General features: G+C 41.7%; 2 protein-coding genes across 2 annotated transcripts in view; one reads left to right on the forward strand and one right to left on the reverse strand.

The window, feature by feature from the left end:
• Positions 1–8,798, forward strand: part of LOC115399335 (collagen alpha-1(XIX) chain) — a 41,922-nt gene extending 33,124 nt beyond the window's left edge. Inside the window, exons 33-34 of the mRNA XM_030106654.1 lie at positions 3,558–3,635; positions 8,698–8,798. Of these exons, the coding sequence (XP_029962514.1) occupies positions 3,558–3,635; positions 8,698–8,798 (179 nt within the window). The remainder of the gene's footprint in view (positions 1–3,557; positions 3,636–8,697) is intronic.
• A 5,265-nt stretch (positions 8,799–14,063) lies between these two features.
• On the reverse strand, positions 14,064–25,813 carry col9a1b (collagen, type IX, alpha 1b). Its single transcript, XM_030106328.1, has 32 exons — positions 25,722–25,813; positions 25,177–25,239; positions 25,050–25,085; positions 24,901–24,963; positions 23,843–23,896; positions 23,463–23,498; positions 23,293–23,316; positions 23,139–23,192; positions 22,290–22,343; positions 22,078–22,110; positions 21,928–21,984; positions 21,799–21,852; positions 20,217–20,270; positions 20,070–20,123; positions 19,902–19,955; positions 19,766–19,819; positions 19,623–19,676; positions 19,473–19,526; positions 19,274–19,327; positions 18,427–18,471; positions 18,281–18,334; positions 18,150–18,203; positions 18,007–18,060; positions 17,325–17,396; positions 17,107–17,142; positions 16,954–16,998; positions 16,826–16,858; positions 16,609–16,755; positions 15,751–15,805; positions 14,695–14,883; positions 14,539–14,616; positions 14,064–14,431 (listed from the first exon to the last, which is right to left on the reverse strand). Exons 1-32 carry the CDS (start codon positions 25,794–25,796, stop codon positions 14,235–14,237), a joined length of 2,040 nt encoding a protein of 679 aa, XP_029962188.1. The 5' UTR covers positions 25,797–25,813; the 3' UTR covers positions 14,064–14,234.
• Between the last annotated feature and the right edge of the window lie 265 nt (positions 25,814–26,078).

Below are 26,078 nucleotides of genomic sequence, written 5' to 3' on the forward strand. Positions count from 1 at the left end.
ACGTAACATTCCCACATTAAGGCATTCTGTTGCAGCATGATTAACCTGCCGTAGTCCATTTTAACTGTATTTACGTTTGTACATGTGCTTACACCAGATGTATGTATATGCATTATAAATGCATTAAATCAAAGCTCTTCAGAGTGTTGGAGGTTGAGCCCCCCCTTAGCCCTCCTTCCATACTTTGCCTTCTGCCAATAATGGCTTTTGGCTTTTGGGATCCATAAGCAATAAAAATGAAGGAGAAATATGAAATAAGTCCTCACATGGAGTCGTTTTGTTTCTTAAGAAAAGGATTAATTCTGGTGGGGGGGAAGAAAAATCCTCTTTTCTCCAGATATTTCCTGCTTTTCCACCCCCCACTGAACCTTACTGGCACCCTCCTGAGGAGGCCTTCACCACACACTGAAAGCCACTGCTTTAAATATATCATTTAGTCCAATTACCATTCTCTATGCTGTCTTTATTATACATGTGATCTGATATTCACAAAAAGAGGATGTTTCTGCCATATAAATGAGGCTTTCCGTTGATATTTCATGTCAACTCCCAGTTTAACATGTTTCCGACGTGCAGAACTGATAATGAATACTAATAATTAGCTTTATCCAGGCTCGGGCTGACACGTGTGTTTTTACAGGGATTCATGGGTATTTTTCTCTTGCATAGACCCATATATCAATGCAGACTGAGGGGCGGGAAGCTGAGGAAAGGCCAAGAGTGCGGTGCACAGCGGCTCTCGGGGAAATATGAAGACAAACGAAGAATTGGCTGTGAATAAGAGAAAGTGTTATCAATGTGGACAGGAGAGAGCCCCGGTATTGATGCCTCACTCCAGAAAAGAAAGCTTCGAAAATACAAACCGAGCATAGTCAGGAGAGAGGTTGGACGTTCTTTATCAGACTAATACAGCTCTGTGACTGCTCATACAACACTAATGGTTTGCGGTCAGGCTTTTTACCTCGGACTTGCTTAGATTTGTATTGTGTCCGCAGCAGAACTTCGGTATCTTAACTTTTGAAGAGGAGTGTTTTATGTGTTTGGTGCAGAATGAAGCACCACAGCACTGGCCTTTCTCTTTGAGCTTTGTATCTACCTCACATCATTCAAGACCATTTACATTTTAACCCTCCGCTATGATATAAAGTGCTGCTTCCATTCATGAATAATGTAGGCGACTACTCAGCTAGAAATGTTTGTGCTGTGTTAATGCAGTTTGCATTGCACATGTCTTGGATTTTCTTTTTTGGCCTGTTTCATTTTTTATGCTTCAAACAAGTGTTTTATAGGTGATTCTTAATGCTGCTTTGCAATAAATATGTATTGAAACTAAAGAGGAAAGTTATTCCCTTTGATAAATAAGAAGAAAAAAAAAATCCAGAACTTCTTAATTTTTTTTTTTCCTTTGTTGACTTGTACCTCCACTCAGCTGGTGAGAGTTTTGGGTAATATTTCCTCATTATTTCTCGTCATCCTCGGCTGGAGACTGCGCTCCTCTGGAATATCCAATTTGACTCCTTCTCCAATATAGCAAAATGAATTGTTTATGGAGAAAAATAACCCCTCTGTTCAAATCATGCGCGCCCTTTTTTTTCCTCGTGGTTTGATCTCACTTGGGTGGAAGTCTCAAGCTGTTCAACAAGGCCTGAAAGGACTCATGTTAAAGAGAATCATTGCTTTTATTTTCTCCTTTGTTGTAATTGAATGCTCATTTATCATTCTATTTATCTTTTGCTTTTGAGGCTTTAATGAAATCCCTTTCTGATGAAACTTATTGTATGCGCCTTAAATTCTACATTTTGTTGTGTTATCCCTCATTTTTCATTTTGTATCTTTGTGTATTCTGTGTATTTATTAGCACTGACTGGAACAAAGTGTCTTTAATTATAACTGTTTGTAAACTTCTGTTTTGAGCTAACCCTGCTTTTGATTGTACACCAGGAAAAAAAAAATCAGTAAATATAACAGAGTATTTAATGGAGCAGCTGCCCAAACCAAAGTGTTCTTTTTTTTTTTCCTTCTTCTTCTTTTATATGAGGCGCAGTGTGAATACCTAGACGCTGCTGTCAATAATGTTTACAGCAGTGTACAACAGGTGCAGCACTGCGATCCTATCAATCACGCATGAATGCTCTTGATCAATATTGTTTTTGCAAAAGTACTTTGTCCATTAGTGCCCCTAGAAACGATTTGTTTTCAACCAAGTACGCCATACGGCGTTTACAATTTATCAGAGTGCACCAATCCAGTCTGCCACCCAAGCTTATTGCCCTGTGTGTGCGATTCCGTATTTTTTTTTTTTTTTTTTTTTTTTTTTCGCTTAAGGTACAGTGCTCTTTTCTCCATGGAACGTCTCCTCCCTGAATGAATGCCCAAGGCTCTGTGAGTGTTGAAAGAAGTCTCATTATTGTGGCAATGTGTGGATAGCCCCTCTCTCTTTGAGATTCGGTTTTGGAGCATTCATAAGGCTTTTTTTTTTTTTCTGAGATTTTCCCTGACATGTAAGCGATGAAGCGTTTCCCCTTTGGGCCAGGCGGTGCTATGCTTGATACTCCTGTCAATGTTTCTGATGCACTCCATGCAACTGCCGGTTGTGAGACTCCATTACTTTAAGTGCCTCATGGGGGAAATATTTTCGCAGCCCCTCAGATTTGCGCCTGGTGCCGCGTGCGGCTGGAGAGACTCACTGGCTTTTGCATGCCTTTGGATGTTATGATTGTGTGCACACTGTCGTAAACAACATACTAGCAGATTTAACTTGAAAACGTCTGCGCGTGCTTTGATATTTGTCTCACTCGTCGTCACTCCTCGTGTGACGAAGCATGTGCTCGTGTTAATCACCGCTTGTTTGGTTTTCTTAGCGGCGATCACGCCGCACCTCGTCTCCTTCACAGAAAGGGCTGAAAACAACACGAGCTTCTGCATCAGCTTGTCATGAATACTGTAATTGTTTACTGTATCTGTTTGTTTTCTATGCGATCAACCTCTCTCCGGCTCACCTTTGATTAGGCTCGTCTCATCGCTCCGAATTCCTTCGGCTGCCCACATTTCTGACCCCGATCTGAAAAACCTCTCCTCACTCTGTTTTGAAATCTTCAAAGACACATGCTTGTGGCGCTATTGTTGACAGAAAGCTGTACAAGTCCGCAATGCCTCTCCCTTCAAACGCTAACGTGCAGATGGCTTGTTTGATGGTCTCCATTTTGACAGGATGTCAGTACGTCTTTTATTATTCGAGGAATCAGGACTGAAGCCAGGAAAACAGGGCTGGCTTTTTTTCCCCCCATCAAACACTGAAACTGCTTTTCCTCAAAATAAGAGCAGACATGATGTCTGACATTGTTGTCATGCAGGTGATGTTTACGTTGTCAATGAGCTGCTTTGTCTGAATCCCTGGACGGATATGAAGGTTGCAGGAGTGTGTCCTTTGGATTTCACCATGTCATGGCGTCTGTTCTAATATGACTAACGATACTACAGAGTATGTAAACAACACCCCTGTGCTCCACTCAACTCTCAATGTGCGTGTGTGTGTGTGTGTGTGTGTTTGTCCCCAGGATACAGAGGTCAGAAAGGAGAACGAGGCCAGCTGGGGCTGGGGTTACCAGGAGATCCAGGACCCATGGGGCCCCCCGGTACGAACGCCACACTTAAAACTGTGTTTTCCTTGCTTGACTTCCAAGAAATGTGTCATAAATGAACAATTTCTGCTTGATATAACATTTAACGTAGTTGTTCATCAGTTGCTCCAGAAAAGGGGGTCTGATTATCAGAGTTCTGGATATACTTTTTTATGAATTAATGACTGCAGCAATCATTATTTTGTATCAACAGATCTGATTTCTTCTGGGTAAACAGTCATCGATAGTGATGGACTTAAAAAAAATTATCACTTCAAGCCAGACTTTTTCAGGAAAGGCAGCATTTAATAGTCTTTTAGCTCCCGGGTTTGGTTTTGTGTTTTGTACACAAGCACGTCTCTCATCTCTGTTTCCAGCCACAGCAGGCAAGTGTATTTAACATAAACCTATTCTGTTCTCCCCACCCGGTACCAAATTATTACTGCTCTTTTATCTGAAACAATATGTCAGTGTTGTGTTTACAGCTAGTCACGCTCCTTGCCACTGGCCAAAAAGGAAAAAAATGAACACAGCTTTAAATCTTAATCCAAAGCCTTGACTTTTGGCTAAATAATTGATTTTTTTTTTCTTCTTTTTTGGAGGCACCTCATTTTCTCATCGCCTTCCAATTAGATCCCAGAACATGGAGGGATCATAACGGGTGTCTTTTTAAATGCAGAAATGAAAAATAAATAAAAATGGACAAGGACAGAGGACAGAGCCAGTTGTGTGAGGCTTCATGAAAAACCATTTGGGATAGAAAAAAAAACAGAAAAATACAGATAACAAGACAGTATTGTGACTGAACTCCTAGGATTATTAATTTATTACCAATTAAAGGAGAGAAACAAGCAACAGACAGGACGCATTAAAAAATTTCAAAATAAGAAAGGGAATGAAATTGTAGACTTCAGCGGACATTGCTGCACTGATCCTAACATTGCTTTGCTGTAGAAAGGACGGTATCGACAGAAATGTGGGAGTTCTCGATCAAAAGTATTTCAGTAGAGTGCAGGATTTGAAATCATGTAAACCATGGGCATTAGCAATGTGTAGCGATCGAAAAGTGAAACGGCTCCCTCTGGTAGGGTCTGTCAGTTCTCTCAAGTGTGTCCTGACAGAAGCTGTATGGTCATAGAGGCGTTCATGGGAAATTGTCAGCAGGACCCAGATGGTGCCCAACCCTACAAGGCCAGAGGCAGCCCGAGCAGCCAAATTGGGCCCCGATGTTAACATAAAAATTACTTTTGCCTAACTGCATGAAAACTACAAAAACAGAGAAAGAAAATAGAGAAAAAAATTAATATTAGTTCAATTAAATTTTGTTTTATAATGTCAAGTTCAGCACAGTCATCTCAAGGCACTTTTAAAGAGAAAACCCCCACTTTTCCACATGATCATGTGTATTTGACAGTTGGGAGGAAAAGTTCCCTTTTCACAGGAAGAAACCTTTGCGGAATCAGACTCAAAGGTGGTGGCTTTCTGCTCTTCTGGTTGAGTTTGTGTGATAGAAAGACAGAAAAGGACAGTACCAGAAAGCAACACGCAACAGTTGGTTGTGGGGAAAGATTTAAACCCTTGTTCTGGTCGGAGGTGAGGATCGAAGGGAGGGACATGGCTCCATGGTTCACTTTATTCAGAGCTGAAGGGGGATTGTCAACATGAATAAAGTGGACTTTGTCTGATAAATATTAATGGAACCTGTTTAGTGCTGGTTCTTTAATCTCAGTGATACGCTCCAGCCTGTGTCGCAGGATGTTATGATCAGTAGCATTAAATGCAGCTCTGAGATCTAACAGGCTGAGACCAGCGACGAGCCCTTTGTCCGAGGTCATGAGAAGATCATTAGTAACTCTGACCAGATCTGACTCCTTGCCACGATGAGCTGTAACCCCTGACTGAAAAGAATGAAGGACATCACATGTGCTTCTATACATACAACACATTTACCAGGTGGGTGCTCATCCCTCTGTTATTACATATTTTTCACAGACTGCACTGATAGCCATTCGTCCTTCACATCGACCAATATCTTTCAAGTCTTCCTATACCTGCTTCCAAAAAGTGAGGAAATGCGCTGGTGCTGTGTCGAGTCTCAAACCTTAAATTCTATTTCAGCATTCATTTGGTGTCTCAGCATGTTTGAGATAAACACAGCTCCCAGATTGCTTTATGTTTTCTCCAAACCCGGTGTTGCTGTGATATAAATGGTGCCCTGATAGTGGACAAACAACCACTGCAGCAGAAACTGACATTCATCCTGTAAAGTGAAATCCCTGCTTGGTGTTGCCTCAAAGAAAAAGACCCCCCCCCCCCCCCCCCCCCCCCCCCCCCGGGTTATCGGCACATTCCCTCCACATGTGAACAAAAAAAAAAAAACCCTCTACAGTATATCACGACGGAAGATGAGAAGAGGATTGCTTTGCAACTTCCAGCCTGTGGCAGTCGGAGTTTGTCACTGAAACTGCAGTCAGTCAGCCGATCTGTGTGTGTGCATAATGCATGTTTGGGGCAAATGGAAGTTGGCTGTCGCTCCTCTGGAGTGTATAAATAGCAGCTGTTTAAATACATCACCTCTCAAGGAAGCTGGAAGACCCCGCGGTGCTGTTGGGGAGGGTTGTCGTCAAGCTGTGGTCACTTCTTTAAGAAACCGTTATGAATGAAGCTGCACACTGCTCCAGTTTTCCCTTTGCAATTTGATCGTCTTGTTAAAAGATAGTTTTTACACTTTGCATGTACATAGAGTCAGTGGCTCTTGACTCATGGAGACCTGGACGCATGACTCGCGGAAAAGTTGCATGACTGTGTTTTTACTATTAACGTAATAGTGGCAGGCTCCGGCTTCGCTGATATAAGCACAAGTAATTTATGCGTCAAGTGATCATAGTGTCCGCTCGCTGTAAACTGCCCTCTTTGTGTCCGATGGTAATGAGACCCGATCGCGCCGTGCCTAAGTCATGCCTGCGTGCAGTGAATTTCTTCTCTGCTGTTGCTCATTAGCAGAGTCAAGATAGCAGCTGCGAGCACTTAAACTCGCTGCCTGAACACACACATTTCACAGTCTGAGAAGCAAAGCAAACATTACGGGATGAGTGTTATTTTGTGCACCTTTCCTACTTTTGCCGGCACAACGTGTCGTGGATGCTGTGTGTGTGTGTGTGTGTGTGTGTGTGTGTGTGTGTGTGGCTGGAGCAGATGGACGCGTTAGTGATGAAAAGCGCCAGTCCTGCTTTCATAGCCGCGGCAGTACCTGTGATTCCCTTTGTTAAAAACTGCAGAGGAGGTCTGCCTCCCCTGAGCTGTGACCGGTCAACTCATGTAACGGACACTGGAGCGGCGGGACGGCGGTGGAGTTAAAATCCTTTATGTTATCTTATCAACATCCATTCAAAATGAGGCGCCACCACCGGGTGTTGTGTTTGTGGTGTGAACTGTGTCTGCGAGATCAGGGGACTGCTTTGCCACTTCAGCAGGTGGTTGCTAAGTAACATGAGATACTACCGGCTCCTCTGTGAGGGCGACTTCATCATGTTGGCGAGGAAGTGTTCATTTTCTCGCCTTTACTGTGTTTACACCGAAACTGAAGGATTTATAAATTATAAATGGGGTCTGCGTCTGCTTGACCGCAAGCGCTTTTACAGTATTCGGAAAGTCCTTTGCAGAGATTAGATGCAACATATTAGAGTCATAATTCCACAAAATACACATAAATTCAGATCCAGGGATTTCTTAATCTTGCTTTGTTCGCAATGACACATGGATAACATCAGGAGTCTGAATTTGATGGACAAATGCCAGTCACTGAGTCAACTATGTCCAAAAGATCAAGCAAGGCAAAAAGCTCCAAACAATTGAGGGTCAAAAACTAGATGAGAACAGACAAGGGTGAAGGCTGGAACAAAGCTAATGGAGCCTGACAGAGTGAGAATTGGATGACAGACCAGATTAACAAGAACTGAAATGCAAGGAGTTGAACCGCAGCATGAAGCAGAACCAGAACATGACTGGGCAAGATAAAAACATAACAAACATCACTAGACTACCCATTTATCCATCTCTTTAGGATGGCTGGCTGCTGGAGATGGTCCCAGGTGACTGTGGATTAGGGCAGGATACACCATCGATACACCAACGTACGGCTCCCAGAAAACCCTGGAGATAAAGACACGTGATCAGACCAAACCGAGACTTTACTCTCTGACAAATACAGTTCTAATAAATTGGGAGTGGGCTTAAAAAAATGAAGGGATGCTTAAGTGTCATTAGTAAAATTGCACATGTATATCTGGGGGAGCATTTTTGCAAATAGATTTATTGGCCTGAGTCCTACATACATAAAAAGAGCATACTTCAGTGGCAGTCTCTCATCAATCTGCAAGAAACAAAATTCCAAAGACTTGAACTACATTACATGATGATACAGTTTGAAATTGCAGATCCACCTGTGGGGTTTTTTTAATGTTTGTTTTATTCGAGTGAATACAAAGTGAATGTATGGACGGGGAGGAACACGAGTCTTTGGAGTGGCAGTCTTTTGACTTGAAAACAGCATAATTTCTTCTTCACACAGTTTTTGAAGGAGCTCAGCAGGGTTGTTGTTCCAGGCGTCATGGAGAACTGAGCTCGTGTTTTCTGTGGACGTAGGCTGGATCAAATCTTTCTTTCTCTTCATGTACTCTCAGACAGACTCCTTGATGTTGAGATGAAGGCTCTGTGGGGGCCATACCATCACTTACATGGCTCCTTGTTCTTATTTATGCTGAAGATAATTCGTCATGACGTTGGCTGCATGTTTGGGGTTGTTGTTCCCTGATGCAGAATAAATTTAGAGGCAATCAGAAGCACTCTTGATGGCACTGGACACAAGCAAAATACTATTTTTTTTAACTCTTGCCTATATAGTTTTGCACTGTTCTGCACAGATATTTCTATGTGCAGCTTTTCACAACCAGGATTTTCAGCTATTTGTGACTGTCAGTGGTATTATGAGGAAACATGTTGCTCGTGCCAAAACTGTGTGCAGGATGAGAAACTGCATCCCGCTGCAGAAATTAATGATATCTCACTCTGTGTTTAGGTCCTCCTGGGTTCAGCTCTGAGGGCCCTCCTGGCTTTCCAGGCCCCCGCGGACCTCCTGGGAAGTGTGACCCCAGTGACTGTCTTCCTCCATCCTACTGAACCCTGCTCGGTTCAGGCTGATTGGAAGATACCCGCACAGCTCTGAGCTGCAGAGAGAGGATAGCCTCACCCTACGTATGTGACAGCTTCCTGAGCTCTGTGTTTATTGGACAGACTCACATCTGACCTCTTTATCCTCACTTTACAGTAACATTTGAATAATGTTGGGGGGGGGGGGGTTTGTTGCTGTTTTCTTTTTCTGGGATTGCTGTTGGGTTTGTTTTGGGTGCAGCTGAAAAACTTTTACTGTAACATTATAAGTTATTTCTTTTTTTTTTAATTTCCCCTACTGTGATATTATGCATTCCTCTTCAATTCTCATTTGTCTTTTAAAACCATGAAATGACTTTTTGTTTCATTAAGTTCAGCACCGTCTGAATCGCAATCTTAATTATTTGCTTGCTACTTTAACGGGCATGTCTATGCACTCTTCTGTTGTTTTTCAGAGAAGCCATTGTGCTGACAGGAGGTACATCTCATACTTGTTTGTGTATGCGTGTGCGTGTGCGTGTGCGTGTGCGCGTGTGTTAGAACGAGATTACCTGAGTGGATGTACTTATTTTATGTGTAAATGTGACAAACAGTTTGATATTTTTGGGGAACTCCTTATGCAACCAAAGTGCAGCCAACATGTCTGATATAGAAGTTATTTATTCTAAATGTGTTCTCGAATGTATTTCAAAGATTGTACTTACTGTTGTACTAAATGTAGCATGAATATTGAGTAACATGACAAGAAAACTCATCGATTTATGGGTTATTAACAATCCTGAAAGCGTTTTTCTTCTTTTTTTTTTGACTGACCCTCATGACATATTGTATAAGATAATCATTTTTAAAAGCGCCCATGGTTTACAGAGGTGTCCTCCTTGAACTCTCTTCAGTGAAGTTTGCCAAAGCTTTTGTAACAGAAAACCCACAAACGACTCTCTGATTGTTTTATCTAAAAGCTATTTGTATGACACACACATCTAGTGCAGATTTTTTTTTTCCCCCACACAAAAAGAATGTACTTTAAATGACGTCAATATTCAGTGAGTACGATGTGACCTGTTCTTTTGCCTTCACTTTTGATTTATTATGCAGATTCGCAGTTGTGGGGTTTCTTTTATTATTTCCTGACTGATGGGGCTTGTTAAGGGACCTGATAGTGTAATTTCATCAGCAGGTTGTCATGACAACTCATGAAGGTTTTCTCATTTGTCTCCATTACAGCAAAATGGTGACGATTTCTTTGAGTCTGTAATTATTAATGAATAACTTATCTTGTTTACATAGTGTTGTGTATGATGATTCCTCCGATTCATATGTATATTTTTGTTTCTTGGCAACACAAAGGAAATCGGACTACTACGCTACAACTTTCAGATTTTGATTATTTTGGTGAGACATGGTTATCTACTTGAACGTCTTTGTCATGGCCTGGATTCTGATTTTTCACCCACTGACCAAGACTGTCTTTCTATGTGTCGTTGGGTTTGAGGTGTCTTGTGACTTCAGTTTTAATTTTCTTCTTCTTTTAATTTTTTTAATTGTGGTTTAAGTTTCAACATGTTGAGTCAACTTTACCTAAACAGGCTAGAAAAAATGTTTCATAGCTTTCAGACTTGCTGAAACAGTTACATATATCTCCTTTTTAAGGTCAGTGTGAACACTCCACAAATTTGATGCTGAAGTTTTCAGCAACTTTTGACCGATGCATCATAATCGCCAGAAATACTGGTGTAAAAGGGCAATTTGCTCTAAAAGTGCTGTCTTGGTTCCCTAATGGATTAAGCAGACATGCACATGGAAGAATTAACATCTTATTAACTACAAAAAAATCAAGTATCAATCTCCAAACCCTGCAGATTTGCATGACAAAAGTTTTTGACATGAATTTATTCATTAATTCATTTTATTGTTTGAAAAGTTTGAGGCCTAGCAGTCTGCTCATTTATAAAATAACCAAAACATTAAACTTTTGTTTGCAAAAGAAGAGGATAATTGGCCTGTAGTGAGTGTATACTGCATTCATTTTGAGGTCTGTTTAATGAGAGTTTGACTCAAAGGCGTAATGTTACTTTTGAGTCCTGCTGTGATTAATGTTTGAGAAGTTCTGTGGGTGTATCTGAATTTTTTTTTTTTTTTTTGTGACATCAAGAACCCACTTCTATCTGTATTTCATCCTTTAAGATCTTTTTGACGCTTTTTTCCTTTGTACTACATGTCTCATTTCATATTCATTATGCTCCTCTTACACATGTAAATCATACCTCACATCTCACTCAGAGGCTGCAGAATACTTTATATATATCCATATATATTGTTGTATTTCTCTGCTAGAGTTTGATCAGTGTGAGTGGGTCTAATTTAAATGGGTATTGAATCGATGCACGCTCCTGCCTTCATTTGTGAGTTGAAAGAGCCCCCTGCTGGACGTGCGCTTTATTTCATCGCTGCTCGTAATGTGAGTGGCAAACAGTCTCTCTTTTGGTTTATAGGCCACATAAAGTGTCCTCCTTCTTCTGGCTTCTGTCCTTTCATCACACTAATTTTCATATTTGGCTTAATGGGTTCCCATCAGAGACAATAACTCTGACCTTGACGAGGTTCAGATGAGACGTCGTCCGCAAACTAATGCCGTCTAACTTTCTGGGTGCGCTGATGAGAGCGAGAGAGAGAGAGAGAGAGAGAGAGAGCCTCTCTCCATATATTGAATTTAGCTGGAATTGCTTATCTTCGGTTTAGCTAAACACTCTGATAAGCAGGGAGGACATGAAATGGCTGCTGATATCACAGCTCACTTCACTGGAAATGTGGAGCCAGTTTTCATCACCACCAGAAGAAATCTAGTTACTCTAAATGGGAAGTGTCAGATGGAAGGGAACTCAAAGGATGGAGTTGTTTTTGATTTAAACACCCTTTAGAAAATTCAGGGGAATTAAAAAAAAAAAAAAAAAACCCTCTCAAAACAATAACAGTACTTTCATTCATTCACACATTTCAGAAGTGCTCATTTTTTTACCGTAGTGTAAGTTGATCTTGTTGCCACGTATAATCTAATCTTGTAGGTAAGCCTGTAATGAGGGGGAATATGGATCAGCCTCCCAGCACGGTCCTTTTGGATTAAAAACGTCTGCCTGCTGCTTTCACTGAAACTGCTCCCTGCTCCTTCATAAGCTCACGTTGTGCTGGGTGACTTTCATGCTTGTTTTTGAAAGTCTTTTTTTCTCCGTTTCGCTGAATATCTACCTCAGTCTTGGTTTACCACATGTCTAAATGATTCACTGTTGTTAGAAAGTATATAACACATACAAACAACTGTTGCCTTTTATTAAAGCAATTGAAAGCCTCGTGTGTATCTAAAAGACACTTGTGTTGAAGTGCTTTTTGATTCATTTTGGTTATCATTTGTCTTGCTGGTAAACAAGAGGAGGACTTCTTCTCCATGCGATGGATTCAGTGTGTGCGTGGTTACCAGGTTTTCAGAGGTTGTACACTTTTCTCTGCTGCATCTCTTATTTACAATGATTAATGACATCTGCCTTACTCGTGTGCAATAAATGTCCTTTTGTGCTTTATCCCCTGCGTTATATTGTTGTTTCTGCTCGAGCACGGCTTGGTTTCACAAAATGTTTCAGAGGCTATAAGAGTTCAGCTTGAGGAGAAATCCACCTGAAAGTGACTTAAAAAAAAAGTGTCACACAATGATGCATGTTCTTTAAAAGTTAATATGAAAACAAGAGCTACAGTAAGTCTATCGTGAGCATCATGTCATGTACTAATGCATCCTTAGATTATGATTTTTAAGACTTGACACAAAGAGGCATGAAATCAGATCAATGAGTTCAGAAGATCAAAAGCAGAGAATGAAAGTTGAAAAACTGCTATATTCATAGAATGAGCTAATAAAAAAAAGTATTTAAAACAACAAGCAGTGATAAAATGTGTGTGTAGAACCGATAAGAATAAGACAGGAAGGTTAAGTGACTTCAATACAGGAACAAATAAACTGTTATAATCATCCTTAAAATTAAATTAACGTTATAATAACAATAATCCAAAGTACTTCTTTGGTCACTAAAGCCATTAACAATAAGCTCTCCCTTCTGGGCTCGAGCTCCTCATGGAAAAATCACCATCTAAATCATGTCCTTTTCTGTGATTTGGTTGTGTTAACTCAACAAATATCTCCTCTAAGAAGCTTTGTTATTAAATGAAATCCCCACACTATCAAAGCTGTTTGGTCTTCACAGAAAGATGAGACTTGTAGCATTTAAAAAGCCTTTGTCATGCAGTAAAGTTAATAACAAATCAAAGACGAAGAAACCAGTAGAGAATGAACATTTGGAATAACTAGGGTATCTACCGCGGGACTAAAAAAAAAAAAAAAATCCTCATGGCTTCTTCCTTTTGGTGGCTTTTCTGCCGCTTTGCTTTTTCAAGTCATCAATAGGGAAGAGAAGAAAATGAGAATTTGAACACCTCCAGCTGTGAAAACAGTGCTGGAAGAAAATCAAGAGCTGGGGATAAAAAGTGCAGAACAGCGATCATATTGTGTCACTGTTATATAAAGCGCGTTTTATATTTACTTTACATTCCTGTGTGGAACAATTGATAAAATATATATAATATCCAAACAAAAGGTTGTCAGTATTCAGAATAAATAAACACTGCATGTGACAGTTTAATTTATTTCTTCCATTACTGAGGGTTGTCCCTCAACCCTGAATATATATTTCCATATGTGCACAGCGGTAATCTGTTGTCATTCTGTACAAGGAGGCAAAATCTCACATCAGGTGGTTTTAGTAGGAAATATAATTAACCACATTTCAAACATTTTTTTTACAGATTTACAACATACACTGGCGTCAGTGTGACTTGATGACATTTTCATCCTCTCTCCTTTTTATTTGGAACGGCAAGGCATGAAAAGCTGTGCTGTTTTACAGAGGGATTTCAGCAGGTTTATCTTTGCTACGTTAGCACACAGAGACATGAGGATTGAGGAACTGACTGGGATCCCGATTGACTTGGGATGATTATTTAGCACAATAAGCAGATTCAGGAAGGTGTAGAAGGAGAGTGGGGCAAAAAAAAAAATACAACAAAACATCGCTGGTCATTTCTTTTCATCTCAGAAACATGAGCACAGTCCAGAAAATACCCAAACATCTCTCATATAGAAAAAGACACTGAAAAAACCTACTTTTTTTTTTTTTTTGCAGCACTCAAAGAAACAATGTTTTTGTGTGTTTTTACGACTCCAGGCGGCCGGCTCCTTCTGATGGAGATGTGGCTGGCACAAAAAGAAACATGCTGACTGGAGAAAAAGGGTTAATGTATCAAAGGCACGTTGCCAGCCACAGCCCCCAGGAAGACAGTGTGAGAAATGTGTGTGTGCTCAGGGGAGATAATCCAGCAGTCTTTCTGTCTCTGCCAAAGTGTCTCTTAGTTCCCTGCAGGTCCCTTCACATCCAGGGACTGCTGGGCGGCTCCTGCCTGGAGGTTGCAGGCCGACGGGTCGCAGTAACCGTTAAGACCGGATGCACCGGGAGGCCCGGGCACGCCGGGCTGTCCGGGCACGCCGGGGGGTCCCCTCTGCCCGTCCCGCCCGCTCTGACCGTAGCCGGGTTTGCCAGGCTCCCCTGCGAAGGCAGAACATAACCGTGTTATCACTGGGTTGAAAGTAGAGGTTTGCGTCGTTGCAGACAAACCACAGATAATTATTCAAAATAGAGCAGCAGGAACTCACCAGGAAGTCCAGGAGGTCCGGGCTGACCTTTGGGTCCTCGTGCTGTGGGTCCCCTGGATCCTCTGTCTCCCATTTCACCTGAAACATGCATCACATGACGAAGACTCATCCTCCTCCATCACCACAAACAGCGAGCGCTGAGGGTGTTTCTGTTACCTTTGGGTCCTTTTATTCCCATCTGCCCCGGGGGCCCTTTGAGCCCTGGAAGACCTCTTGTACCCGCCTGCCCAGGGAAGCCATTATCTCCTGGAGGCCCCGGAGGCCCCGGAGGTCCAGGTTTCCCAGGTAAACCAGCGATGCCTGATTCTGGCCTCCTCAAACTGGCTGCTAACTGAGCCAGCTGTTCTGTTAGAGAACAATGGAAAGAAGATAAAGAACGAGCTACGGAACAAGCACCAGGACACCAACTGAATTCTGAAATAAATTATGCCATAAATGAATCCTCAAAGCGTTTCTCTCAGACTGGACGGTTCGACAGCGATCGGACTACGAGCGCTGAATTGGAGTGAGGTAAAAACGTGGTCAGGGCATCCCTTGAGCCGCTCCTGCTTTTTTAATGGTTTCCCGTAGAATCTCAGAAAATTGAGCAAAAAAGGTGATAATATTCGTTATTTCAAGCAATCAATGAGAGAAACTTTATGTCTAAGGCAAATCAGATCAAATATTAATCCCCCATGGCTCCTTGCTGCATGGTATTTTGCACTTAAGATTCCAGTTTTCTGGCTCCTGATGAAAATTCATGCAGCAGCTGCTTGACTGCTCGTTTTTTTTTTTTTTTTTTTTCTCTAAGATTTCCTTTTTTTCCAGGCAGACTCTTTGCTTGGAGCAGAGGAGTGCAGGTCTGCTGGAGGTGAAATTAATTTTTCAACACCTCGGGTATAAAAAAGTCATGAGTGTAGGAGATGAGTTGAGAAGACATAAGAGCAAAAGAATAAAGAGAACAGAGGTTGTGACTTCAGTGAAAGATTTCGAAAGCTGGGGGAAGGAATCTTTCATCCATCACATAAACAAAGGCTGAAGCTTATTTCATGTTTTGGTTATGAGACCTTCCCTTTTTCAACTTCAGAGCGTGCCGCTTCCAGCCAGATCAGTCAGACACTGGAGGGGCGGCTCTATGTGTGGCTGTGTAATGAGGCATTCTGGGAAATATTAAAGTTATGAAATGAGACACAAGGGAGTGATAAATGGGGTCAAAGACCCATCTTTCCTTACCTTGCATGACTCGCATGCAAACTTGTTTGATGTGCTGATCACTCGGCTCTTTACCCTGCGAGGAAAAACATGACTTAAAGATTTCACAAAAGCATGTGAAACATTTATATAAAGGCTCCACAGTCCTGTGATTAATTGAAGAAGAGCACTTCTTCCCGCTTCATTGTTTTGCTTTGACTGAATGACTACTCGGTTCTTTTGTGGCAGAGAAAATTGCAAATGGCTTGAATTTATAACCTAAACAGAAAGAGGACGATGTGTACCGCTAAAATGAAACGAGGTTAAAAGGCTTCCAGGGATTCGATCTGTTTTGATGTGAAAATTGTGCTTCCATCTGCAGTGGTGTCAAAGTGCATGTGAGCTAAGTAAATTGAGGACTGTGATGTGGAAACACTGAGCTCTGAATCATCGGTGTGTAAGGTTTAGTATCATCTAAAGAGAATTTGGTGTTTCCACTGTGAGCCACAGGGCGGCAAAACCCACGGATGAGGATTGTTTGACTCTGGAAATCCAATGATTCTTACTTTCTGATGGTAACATACACATGCTCCCTGCTTTCACACGCTTGGAGCTGATTAATTTTGTGCGTAAATGAAAATAAAAGATAATATAAAAGACCACAATGTGCAAAGAGGGAATAATAATAATAATAACTTCCACTTCAGTGTCTTCATATGTTGTGTAGTTTAGGAAGGAACTTCTACAGTATTAGGTGGAACTAGCAAAAAGTTATCAGTAATAACTTAGTTAATATATAATAATCAGACGCTTTCATTAATGAACTGAAATCAGTTTGTAAAAACTATCTTTCTTGTCATTCTGTATTTCCAGCCTCACTGTGTCTCCTCTTGGACTCACCGCAGGACCCTGGGTGCCCCTGACTCCCGGCGGGCCCCTGTTTCCCTGCATGCCTCGTGGTCCGGGTGACCCCGGCGGGCCCTCCACTCCAGGCTGGCCTCGGCCTCCCTCGGGTCCTCTGTTGCCCGGCTCCCCGGGGTTCCCGACCTGAGCAGAAAGCGAAGACGAGATGAACACCTCAAAAGGGCAGAACCTCGAAATAGACCCACGAACTCACCTCCCCTTTAGCTCCGGGTTCTCCTGGCTCCCCCTACAGAACCGGGGATAAAATACAGAGGATTGAGAAGGTAAACATGCTGATAAGACTGAGATGAGTAAATCTGATACTCAGTTGTAAGCACTTACAACATCTCCTTTGTCTCCAGAATCTCCCTCATCACCTTGTGTTCCCTATGAAAACACAGTCTGTAAATAATTTATGTAAAGAAACCCACCTGTTATTATTTAATTGTAGCATTTTCCTATAAGGGGAGGGTTAGTGTTTAGTATCTTTCATACCTGCTCTCCTTTGGGTCCTGCTTCACCTCGGTCTCCCTGTAAGGAACAAAACCATGAATCATCATCTTCATTCAGCCGTTCATAATATTTACAGGATATCTCCACTAGAGGGTGCTGAAGGACTATTTGCTTTTTAGCATAAATCTCATTTTCATTTTTTTAAACAATAGCCTTGAATCTGAAAATGTGAAATAAAAGGAAATTTGCGCTTTTCCTACCCTCTCTCCTTTGACACCGGGCAGGCCCGGAGGACCTGGCAGGCCAGGAAGACCCGGATCACCTTTGGGTCCCTTTAACAAATGAAAACGCACATGTGATGTGTGGAAACGTAAAAACAAGTGCAACATGTCTTCATGAGCCTTTAAGAACTTAAGATTTTTAAAACTCCACACCTGCCAACAGCATCATGATTGCTCAAATAACTACGGCAAATAACCGTAAATTAAAATGATAAAATTGTGTATTAATATATATCTGGAAAACTATCCCGGTCATCAAACTTTGAGAAAACTTGCGGTGTTGGTCCGTCTCTCAGGCATGTTTGCGGGTGCCATTCAGCCTTTGATCGCTGACAGACCGTCTGAGGAATGCCAGGAGAACAGAGAGCCCTTTCACTGCGCTGCCTGCTCTCCCCTTACTGTGAAAATAGACCTCATGTGAGATCTACCCCGAGTCTATTCTCTGAGACATTCCAGCCAAACAACAGGCAGGACCACAGACCCCGGCGGGCGTCTTTCAGCTTCTTTCATTCGATTTATGAAAAAACACTGCAGGTAATCACAGTTCTTTACGCATGTTTTGATTAATAAGGCAGGTTTCTTGGATGTGCGCCACATTCTGTCCCCATTCAAGATAAATGACGTTTTAATTCTCGCATCCTCCTATGTTTTCATTACTTACCCGGGCACCTGGTTTGCCAGCTGGACCTGAAGGACCTTGCTCACCCACGTCTCCCTGCGAGGCAGAGGAGGATGTAATAAGAAAGTGGTGGCATGCTTACCAGTTTAAACTTCACACTTAAAGAGAAAATTTAAAATACTCACAGGTTCACCGATGGGCCCAACAGCCCCCACCTCACCCTGTTCTCCGCGCTCACCCTGTGGGGTTAAAGGTTAAAGGTTAAATGACGCGGCGACACAGCGGAGAGGATCCAACAGGTTCTGTTCATACATACAGGTTTTCCAGCAGATCCTATTGTTCCAGGGAGGCCTGCTTCTCCAACATCTCCCTGAGGGAAAACAACCAAATGTGTCTTTCAGAAAAAGGAAAGTAATAATTCTGGAAACAAGGGGAACTCAACAACCGATCAAACAAACAAACCTTGGGGCCACTCAAGCCTTTTGGTCCAGGTGCACCTGGCAAACCCTGAAATCACACAGAACACACAGCTGAATAGAACACTCTTTATTTCCTGAAAGGAGCTAAATTAAACCGCTGCAGCAAAGTGTCATCTCTACAATGGAATCCGAAGCACTGAATGGACGGCAGGACTAAGACCAGCTTAGTAAAAATAGAATTGCTCGACCCAAATAAGCTGCAACAAAGCCGTCACAACCACGCTGATCACGTCAAGTGATCCTCATCACCGCCTCTCATGAGACAAACTGGAAAATAGACAACCAGCAGCAAATGCTGCTCCCACAACTTATTGCTTTTTATAGGAGACGATAATCAGTATTTCACGGCTCTACAGGCACGTCACAAAACATGCACTGAAAAGTTCTTTGTTTTGCCATTTATTTCTGCATTCATAACACATGAATGGAAAAATCCCAACCAAATTTCAGTTGTTTTAGATAAAACACCCAATAACATGAAATACTGTGATATTTCAATATAATATAACTTCATTTTCATGTGTAAGCTGAAACTATAACAAAATTTATGTTTCTGTGTAAAAAGTGTAAAATATATTAATTATTACACTTATTGTTTATTCTATTTACTTAATATTATGGAATGATTATCTAATACTTCATGCACATTCATGTGCAGAATATAGCAAATATTTTAAACTAAATTACAGCATCACCATTGGCTCCATCAGTACAGAGGAGCAGAGGAGTGTTGACACGGTGGGTGTGTGATTCGTGGAGCTTTAAGCTGCACTCAGGTGCAATCCAATCAGTGTCAGTTGTGATGGCTGGGGGTCAGAGGTCGTACTCACAGGAAGCCCCTGAAGTCCAACCTCTCCGGGAACGCCTGCCTTCCCAATGCCTCCCTGCGGGGAGACAGGCAGAGGAAAAATCAAGTTAAGCTCTCTTTCTCACAGGAGAAACGGAAAAGACTTGTATTTTAAACCTTTCACGACATTCCCGTTTTGAAATGTGAATTATTAATATGAATGAAAACACTGAAAGCTTCACCTTTGATCCCGGCATGCCAGGAATGCCTTCGCGGCCATCTACACCTGGCAAGCCCTGGTAACACAACCAAGAAAGTTTAATAAGTTTTTATTTTTTAACTATAAATATGCAGTCATGTGATTATTCATTATCATTGATTCAGACACTCACAGCCTCTCCTTTTGGACCTGGAAGACCTGTGATTCCTCTTGGCCCTTCAACGCCCTGAACAGCAGGGATACACACTCACATGTCAACTCCAAACAATCCAGTAGTTACAACTGTGACTGCTTTGGGTTATGGCTGCACCTCACCTCTTCACCGCCAGGCCCAGGTTCACCCATCACGCCCCTCTGACCTGGATCCCCCTGAGCGAAAACCACATCGAATCATAAACAACATTAATACATATTTGCTGGAAAAACTGCTGTGTTTAAAAAATAAACCTACCAAAGCCCCTGCGACACCCTGAGGGCCTGGATCTCCATCAAGACCTCGAGCTCCCTATAAGGTGTTTGTTCAGAGAACGATCAGTTAATGGAACAAATAATTTACAGTGTCATACAATGACTGTGTTCAGAAAGGAGATGATTTATGTAAAATGAATCACAAACTGACCATCTCTCCCTTGGATCCCATCATTCCTGTGGCTCCTCGGATTCCCTGTGGGCCCTGAAACAGCGAAATCATCCAATAAAGAAAAATGTGGATCCAACACGGCAGGAAACCTCGAAGAATTCAAAGATAACCAGATCTGCTCCTCACCGTTGGTCCCTGAGCGCCAACTTCCCCTGGAACTCCTTGGTCTCCCTCCTCACCCTGAGTGAAGGAAGACCATGAGGCAGAAGTACCGAAAACACAAAACTTGTAAAATTTGAGTACAAATACAGACAGTGAGAAGAAATGGGAGGTAAAAGCAGATTCCCTGTGACGGACTAGTGCCCTGTCTGAGTTGCCTTCGTAAAAACAATGGATCGATGCTCTTTGTAAACTCCAAAAATACAAATAAAGGTTGTTTTTTGTGATACTATGTCAACTAAGAGAATAAAATCAGTGATCACACAATCACACAATGAAGGAAACAGACAATATCTCCCAAATACATACCAGTGAAATCAATGTAAAATGATAAATATATATATATATTTCATTTGGACAATGTAAAGAGTGCAGGTATTGGCGTTGAAGTGTAGGAGCGAAGTCAGAAAAATAAAGAGTATGAAGGATTTGTTTATACTTTGTCCCTGGCATAAACAGAAAACAACCTGAACCTGAAAGCATCATCATCATCATCATCATCATCATCAGTCCATGAAAATAGTGTTTGAAACATTTAGCAACTCCTATTTTGTTTAAAAAAAAAAAAAAGTAATAAAATAAATGTACAACGTAAATGAGAACTAGATATGCAAGTGAGGATGCAATGTTGAAATGCTAATCGAATCATACAGAAAAGAAAGAAGCAAGTCGGCAGTCGTTTGGATGTTCAGTGAAAGACGGAAATGAACATTGTTTTAATACCGCTTCATTACCAGGGGTCTGATTGAACTTCAAGGACTCTTCTGTGTTTTGGTTCTTCAAAAAGAATTTCTCAATTCCTTGTTCTTTGATGTTTAAAAAAAAAAAAATCTTCCCGTCTTTCTGTCCTGTGAAGTACAATGCTGCACATTTTTTTCCAAGTAATGGCAAAAGTGAAGCAGTTTCACCACCGTGCGTCAGCAGGATGTCATGCACACAAATGTAACACACACTTCACATTTTCATATTTCTTTTTGACAACATGAGACAAAAAAAGAAAAACTCGCTCCAACCTCGGCATGACATCAGGCTATTCTTCCGTTCATTGTAAACATCTTCATGTGGGTGAATTTGTGAATGAAAGGCATGCAAAAGGTCCCTCAAATGAAACTCTCTGTGAAGGAGAAAATCATTCTTGGGGACACTGCGCAGTGTGACACTAAATCATATCCTGGTGTGGGATGATAAAGGGAGATGGGCCCAGACTCATTTCCATTTATATAGTGCGCAGACACATTACAGGGAGAGGGGTAGTTTGTGCTTCAACATCATTTCGAATAAATCATCCTCTGTGCATCACAAGGAGTCAGAGGAATTACACACAGGCTTGTATCATTTCCTCTTGAAATAGAGCAGCATGAATAATACTTGTCTCAAAGGTGCTGGAAATGTCTTTTTTAGTTTAAGTCATGCATAATCCTCTCATGAAACACATGTGTGACATGTTGTGGGAAGGATTACATGTTTCCAAGTCATTATTTATGCAGCTTTAGGATTTAAAAGCCCACGCCATCTTTGAGATTTTTCTCCTACATGTTACATAATTTACCTTGTGCCCTTGTTTCCCAGGTTCTCCCGCTTCCCCCTTTACACCTTTGTGCCCCTGGAAAGAATGTAAGAGTAGAATCAGTATCATTTAAACAGACTGGTGGGACTCTGACCTCTGACCTCTGATCACCTTCATGCCGGGAAGGCCGGGATGGCCGGGGGTTCCGGGTGGACAAGAGTTTGGACACTACAAAAAAAAAAGAAATAATAAGAGCCTTACAGTGTATTCCTTTATAGGGGGAAAAATCAATCAGATCATATTCAGAAAACATTTGTTTACCAGGTCAGCACTGCCGAGCATCCCGGCTGCTCCCTGGAAGTGACGAGACAAGTTGACAATGTCAGGATCAGTGTAAGGGAGAAAACTTAGGATGACTGAAAGAAGAGCAGCAATCCAAGCCGAAGTATATTTTTTTGTAGTTTGTTTTTCCTAAAATCAAATTTAATAAATTGTCAATTCTGCCCAAGTTCAATCAGAGCTTAGACTCTTACCCTGGGACCTGTCGGTCCACGAGGTCCCTGAGGGCCTCTAACTCCCATCGCGCCCTGAACAGAGAAAGACACCAATGCATCAATCAATACACAAGGAAACTGAAGGCTCTGATGAGCACAAAAAAAACTAAATCTTACTCACTCAACAAATTCTGATTGCATTTCCTTTTTCACAGCAATTTATAACACACCAATTATTAGACTTTTGGGTTGTTGAAGACATGAGCTTGGGACCCTTTGTGATTTTTGTCCAGGTACTGCAGTTTCCTCCCAGTGTCCAAAACATTAATTTAATGCTTGTGATACTGAAGGATGTAGCCAAGGACCAGGACAAGGTCGAATAAAAGTCTTATGTGTACAGTGAATGTAATCTTTATAAGATAAAACTTTCTTAATGCTTCTTCTTTGTCCAAAAACAGAAAAAAAATATAAAGTTGCTAAGATCAAGTAGTTTGAATTTTTATTTCTTTCATTCTGAAGTGCACTGTATTTGTGCATGTTAGTGTTTTGAGGAAAGCTCAATTTGTCCAATGCATGTGTAGTTTCATACAAAATTGGTGCACAAACGGTTTTATTTGGCAAATTTCTTGGAGGTATTAGGTATGCATCAGAACTCTTAGAATTTCCTTACACTGCAGCATACAGTGGTTTACATATCAAGACATATTAAAGACAGATTAAATCACACACAAATGGCAATGATGCCAATTACACCAGAAGATAAACACATCTGTTCTCTTATTGGACGTTAGCAGCTCACCACTGTTTCAATTATTTTGATCCAGCTGTGTATTTTTAATGCTACGTTACCTTTTATGCTAAAAGGTTTGTTTTTCTGTCTGTACTCACAGGAGGTCCGCCTTTTCCCACTTCCCCCGGAAGTCCTCCAGGCCCAGGTGGTCCCTGTTCAAATTTCAAGTAAACAATATCAATAGCAAAACTCTGAGTGAAGATCAATATTTACAGTACAGTTTTAATCGTATAGATTGTAGAGATTACTCACAAGGGGTCCATCTGGGCCGACACCCTGAAGAGACAAGAGCAGTACATCTCAATGTGATGTGCATATTAAAAAATTGATGAATGAAAACTGCTTGTTGGCGTTCTGAGTTCAAATTGGTGTTAATTGTCTGATCAGTGAACTGGCAGGACTGGAAATGAAACGCTACTCACAGCGGATCCACGAGGTCCAACTTTTCCAGGTTCACCCTGCAAGATGGAAGCAAACAGATACATAGAATGAAACACTACATTCAGGTGGAATTGAGCTGTGAGTCCACAGAAGGTCCAAATTAACATTCCTCCAGCTCATCACATGACTGCGCTGGGCACACTTGACCCGGCAATGTTTAGCCTAATGAGGACTGATGTTGGGGCTTCATGCCCCACGGAGATTACAGAGAAGACTTGCAGGATTAAGTCTCATTTGTCACGAAGAATTGGTTTATGCACTGCGGCTCTCGCTGCCATGCCAGAAGACTGGACAGCAGCTTGGCACCATTTGCTCTGGCAGTTCTCTGAAGCAGGGAAGCAAAGGCTCATTAGTCACTCACTTTCTGTCCGGGGGGACCGTCAGGCCCGGGATCTCCAACGGGGCCGGTCAAACCCTGCAGAGAAAAGCCATCCAGCCAAACAATACATCACAACAAATCTTGAAAAAACCAGGACATAAATGTTTTTATTTCATTTTGAAGAATAAGAATCATGTGGGATTTATAAACACCCAAGTCAGCAGACATTTGTGTCCATACCAGTGTTGTTACAAATAGACAAAACCATTTCCACATGTCGCCATAACACAATCATACATGAATGAGAGGATTTCTATCAGTTCACAAAAGGGATTAACTTGACTGAAGGCTTGCTCCTCTTAAAGTGATTGTGTGTGCGCTGCGCTCCCGCCTCACGTCCATCAGCCACATTGAAATTCAAAGTGGTTTTTTTTTTTTTCTGAGCCTGTCATCATAACACCCAACAAGTGTGTGTTCATCTTAACAAGCACACAGAAAATGTTGGCAGCCGGGGAAGTGGGGGCAAAAGTCTAAGAGTGCAAACCAAGCAAAGGGCAGCATTCCTGGAGCTCATCTGAGAGAAGTACGCCGAAACAAGTCATTCCACACCGTTTTGAGGATTCTCAGTGGGACACACCAAGAGTGGACAATCCACAAAGCTTCATTGTTTACAGAGTCCGTGCTGGCGGGTTCTCTGTACAGGGGATAAATCCTCAAGCATGAAATAACACATGTTGCAATACTCAGTGAAATAAACTCAACTAAATTCACCAACTGTCATCAGAAAGTATCACGTTTGGATGTGTTACTAACACACCTTCAGTCTCAAAGGAGTCAAAGTTAATTAAACTCTGCCCTCAGTTTGCCTCGTTGAAAAGGAAATGTGGATCTGTTCATCCTGTTTGATAAATTCCTCACATTTTTTTGCACACTTCTCTCCAAAACCCTCTTTGTGAAATTTCATTGGTCACTTATGTCTATGCTGTGTGGGAGGTTTGCTCCCTGTGGCCCCACCCCCTTGCAAGTTTGAGAAATACATTTTGACCACATCACAGCCAACAATATGGAACACTCTAAATATATGGATGCAGAGGACTCACATCGTTTCCAGGAATCCCAGGTAATCCTGAAGACCCGGCTTTACCTGCATCTCCATCGGGCCCCTTAAAAACAGAGATTTACACAATCCCTTTCACAAAAAGTCTTGTAATACAATGCTCCATGCAATGCATCGAATAAATAAACGCACCTGTGGACCATCCTCACCCTGGTCTCCCCTGTCTCCCTGAAACAAAGAGGCTCTGTGTTTAATGCAGAGGAAACAACAGAGTATTTGTAAAGCATCTGGGAAATGTTACAGAGATACAAGCTCTTACAGCAATGCCGTCAATTCCCGGGACACCTGCTGGTCCAGGAGGGCCAGGAGATCCTTGGCTCCTCTGTGTGGAATGATAAGAACATCAATGTGAAATAAACTAGATATAGATACTGAATGTCTGGAAGCAGCACGAGTGACTCTGCCCTTTCTTATGATAATATACATCTTCATCAACAACTAGGACTAAATAAGAACAGGTGCAGTTCCTTTTTCTATGGCTCTGACCAATGAAACCTTCTCAGGGTCACTGGAAAAACATACAAACAATTAGCTTTATCCAAAAGTAATCTACAATTTAAACAAGATTACAAAATGGGGAGGGTTAAATCAGAAAATTATACAAAAAAATTAAAAAAAATGCATGAGGAAAAGTTTTTCCTGGACAGACTGACAATTAAATAATAGTAAATTTAAAAAAAACACTTGCAACAAGTGTAAAGATCTTTTTTGCTGTCATCCCCTCACCTGCATCTATGTCACATTATTGTACAAACACAATAAAGAGAACAAAGAACAAAGACAGAGAGAAATGAGGTGACTTACTTGAGAGGAGCAAATGAGGACAAGCTGCAAAAGCAGCACCAAAAACGGCCCCTTGATGCTTGGGGCCCCAGCCATGGTCTCCCCGCGAGCAGGAAAGGTGAAGTTTTAGTCCTTTCTCTGGGATTTGTTGGGCTGAAGCAGACCCCAGCAAAACAACCTGACGGAAACCACCTCAGCTATCCAGACCATCCCAGGCCAACGGGGGCTCATGCATATTCATGCAAGGACTGACTGCAGGAAGGGGTTGGAGGGTCTGTAGGGGGGGGCACCAGGGAGGGGCCACAAGACCAACAGGAAAGGGTCAGCGGGTTGTTTAACCGCAACACTGCCTTCAGATGATTTCATTATTTTGATTCT

Source organism: Salarias fasciatus, chromosome 13 (assembly GCF_902148845.1).
Source record: "Salarias fasciatus chromosome 13, fSalaFa1.1, whole genome shotgun sequence".
Taxonomy (NCBI): Eukaryota; Metazoa; Chordata; class Actinopteri; order Blenniiformes; family Blenniidae; genus Salarias; species Salarias fasciatus.

Bases quoted from the DNA above. Each gene is read 5' to 3' on its own strand.
- col9a1b (XM_030106328.1), bottom strand. From the start codon at position 25,796: ATGGCTGGGGCCCCAAGCATCAAGGGGCCGTTTTTGGTGCTGCTTTTG. The intron at 23,193-23,292 runs GTGAGTAATCTC...AAATTTGAACAG, and splicing joins TCGGCCCAGATGGACCCCTT to GGACCACCTGGGCCTGGAGG. The intron at 17,143-17,324 runs GTAGGAAAAGCG...TGTTCCTTACAG, and splicing joins CCGGTGTCAAAGGAGAGAGG to GGAGACCGAGGTGAAGCAGG.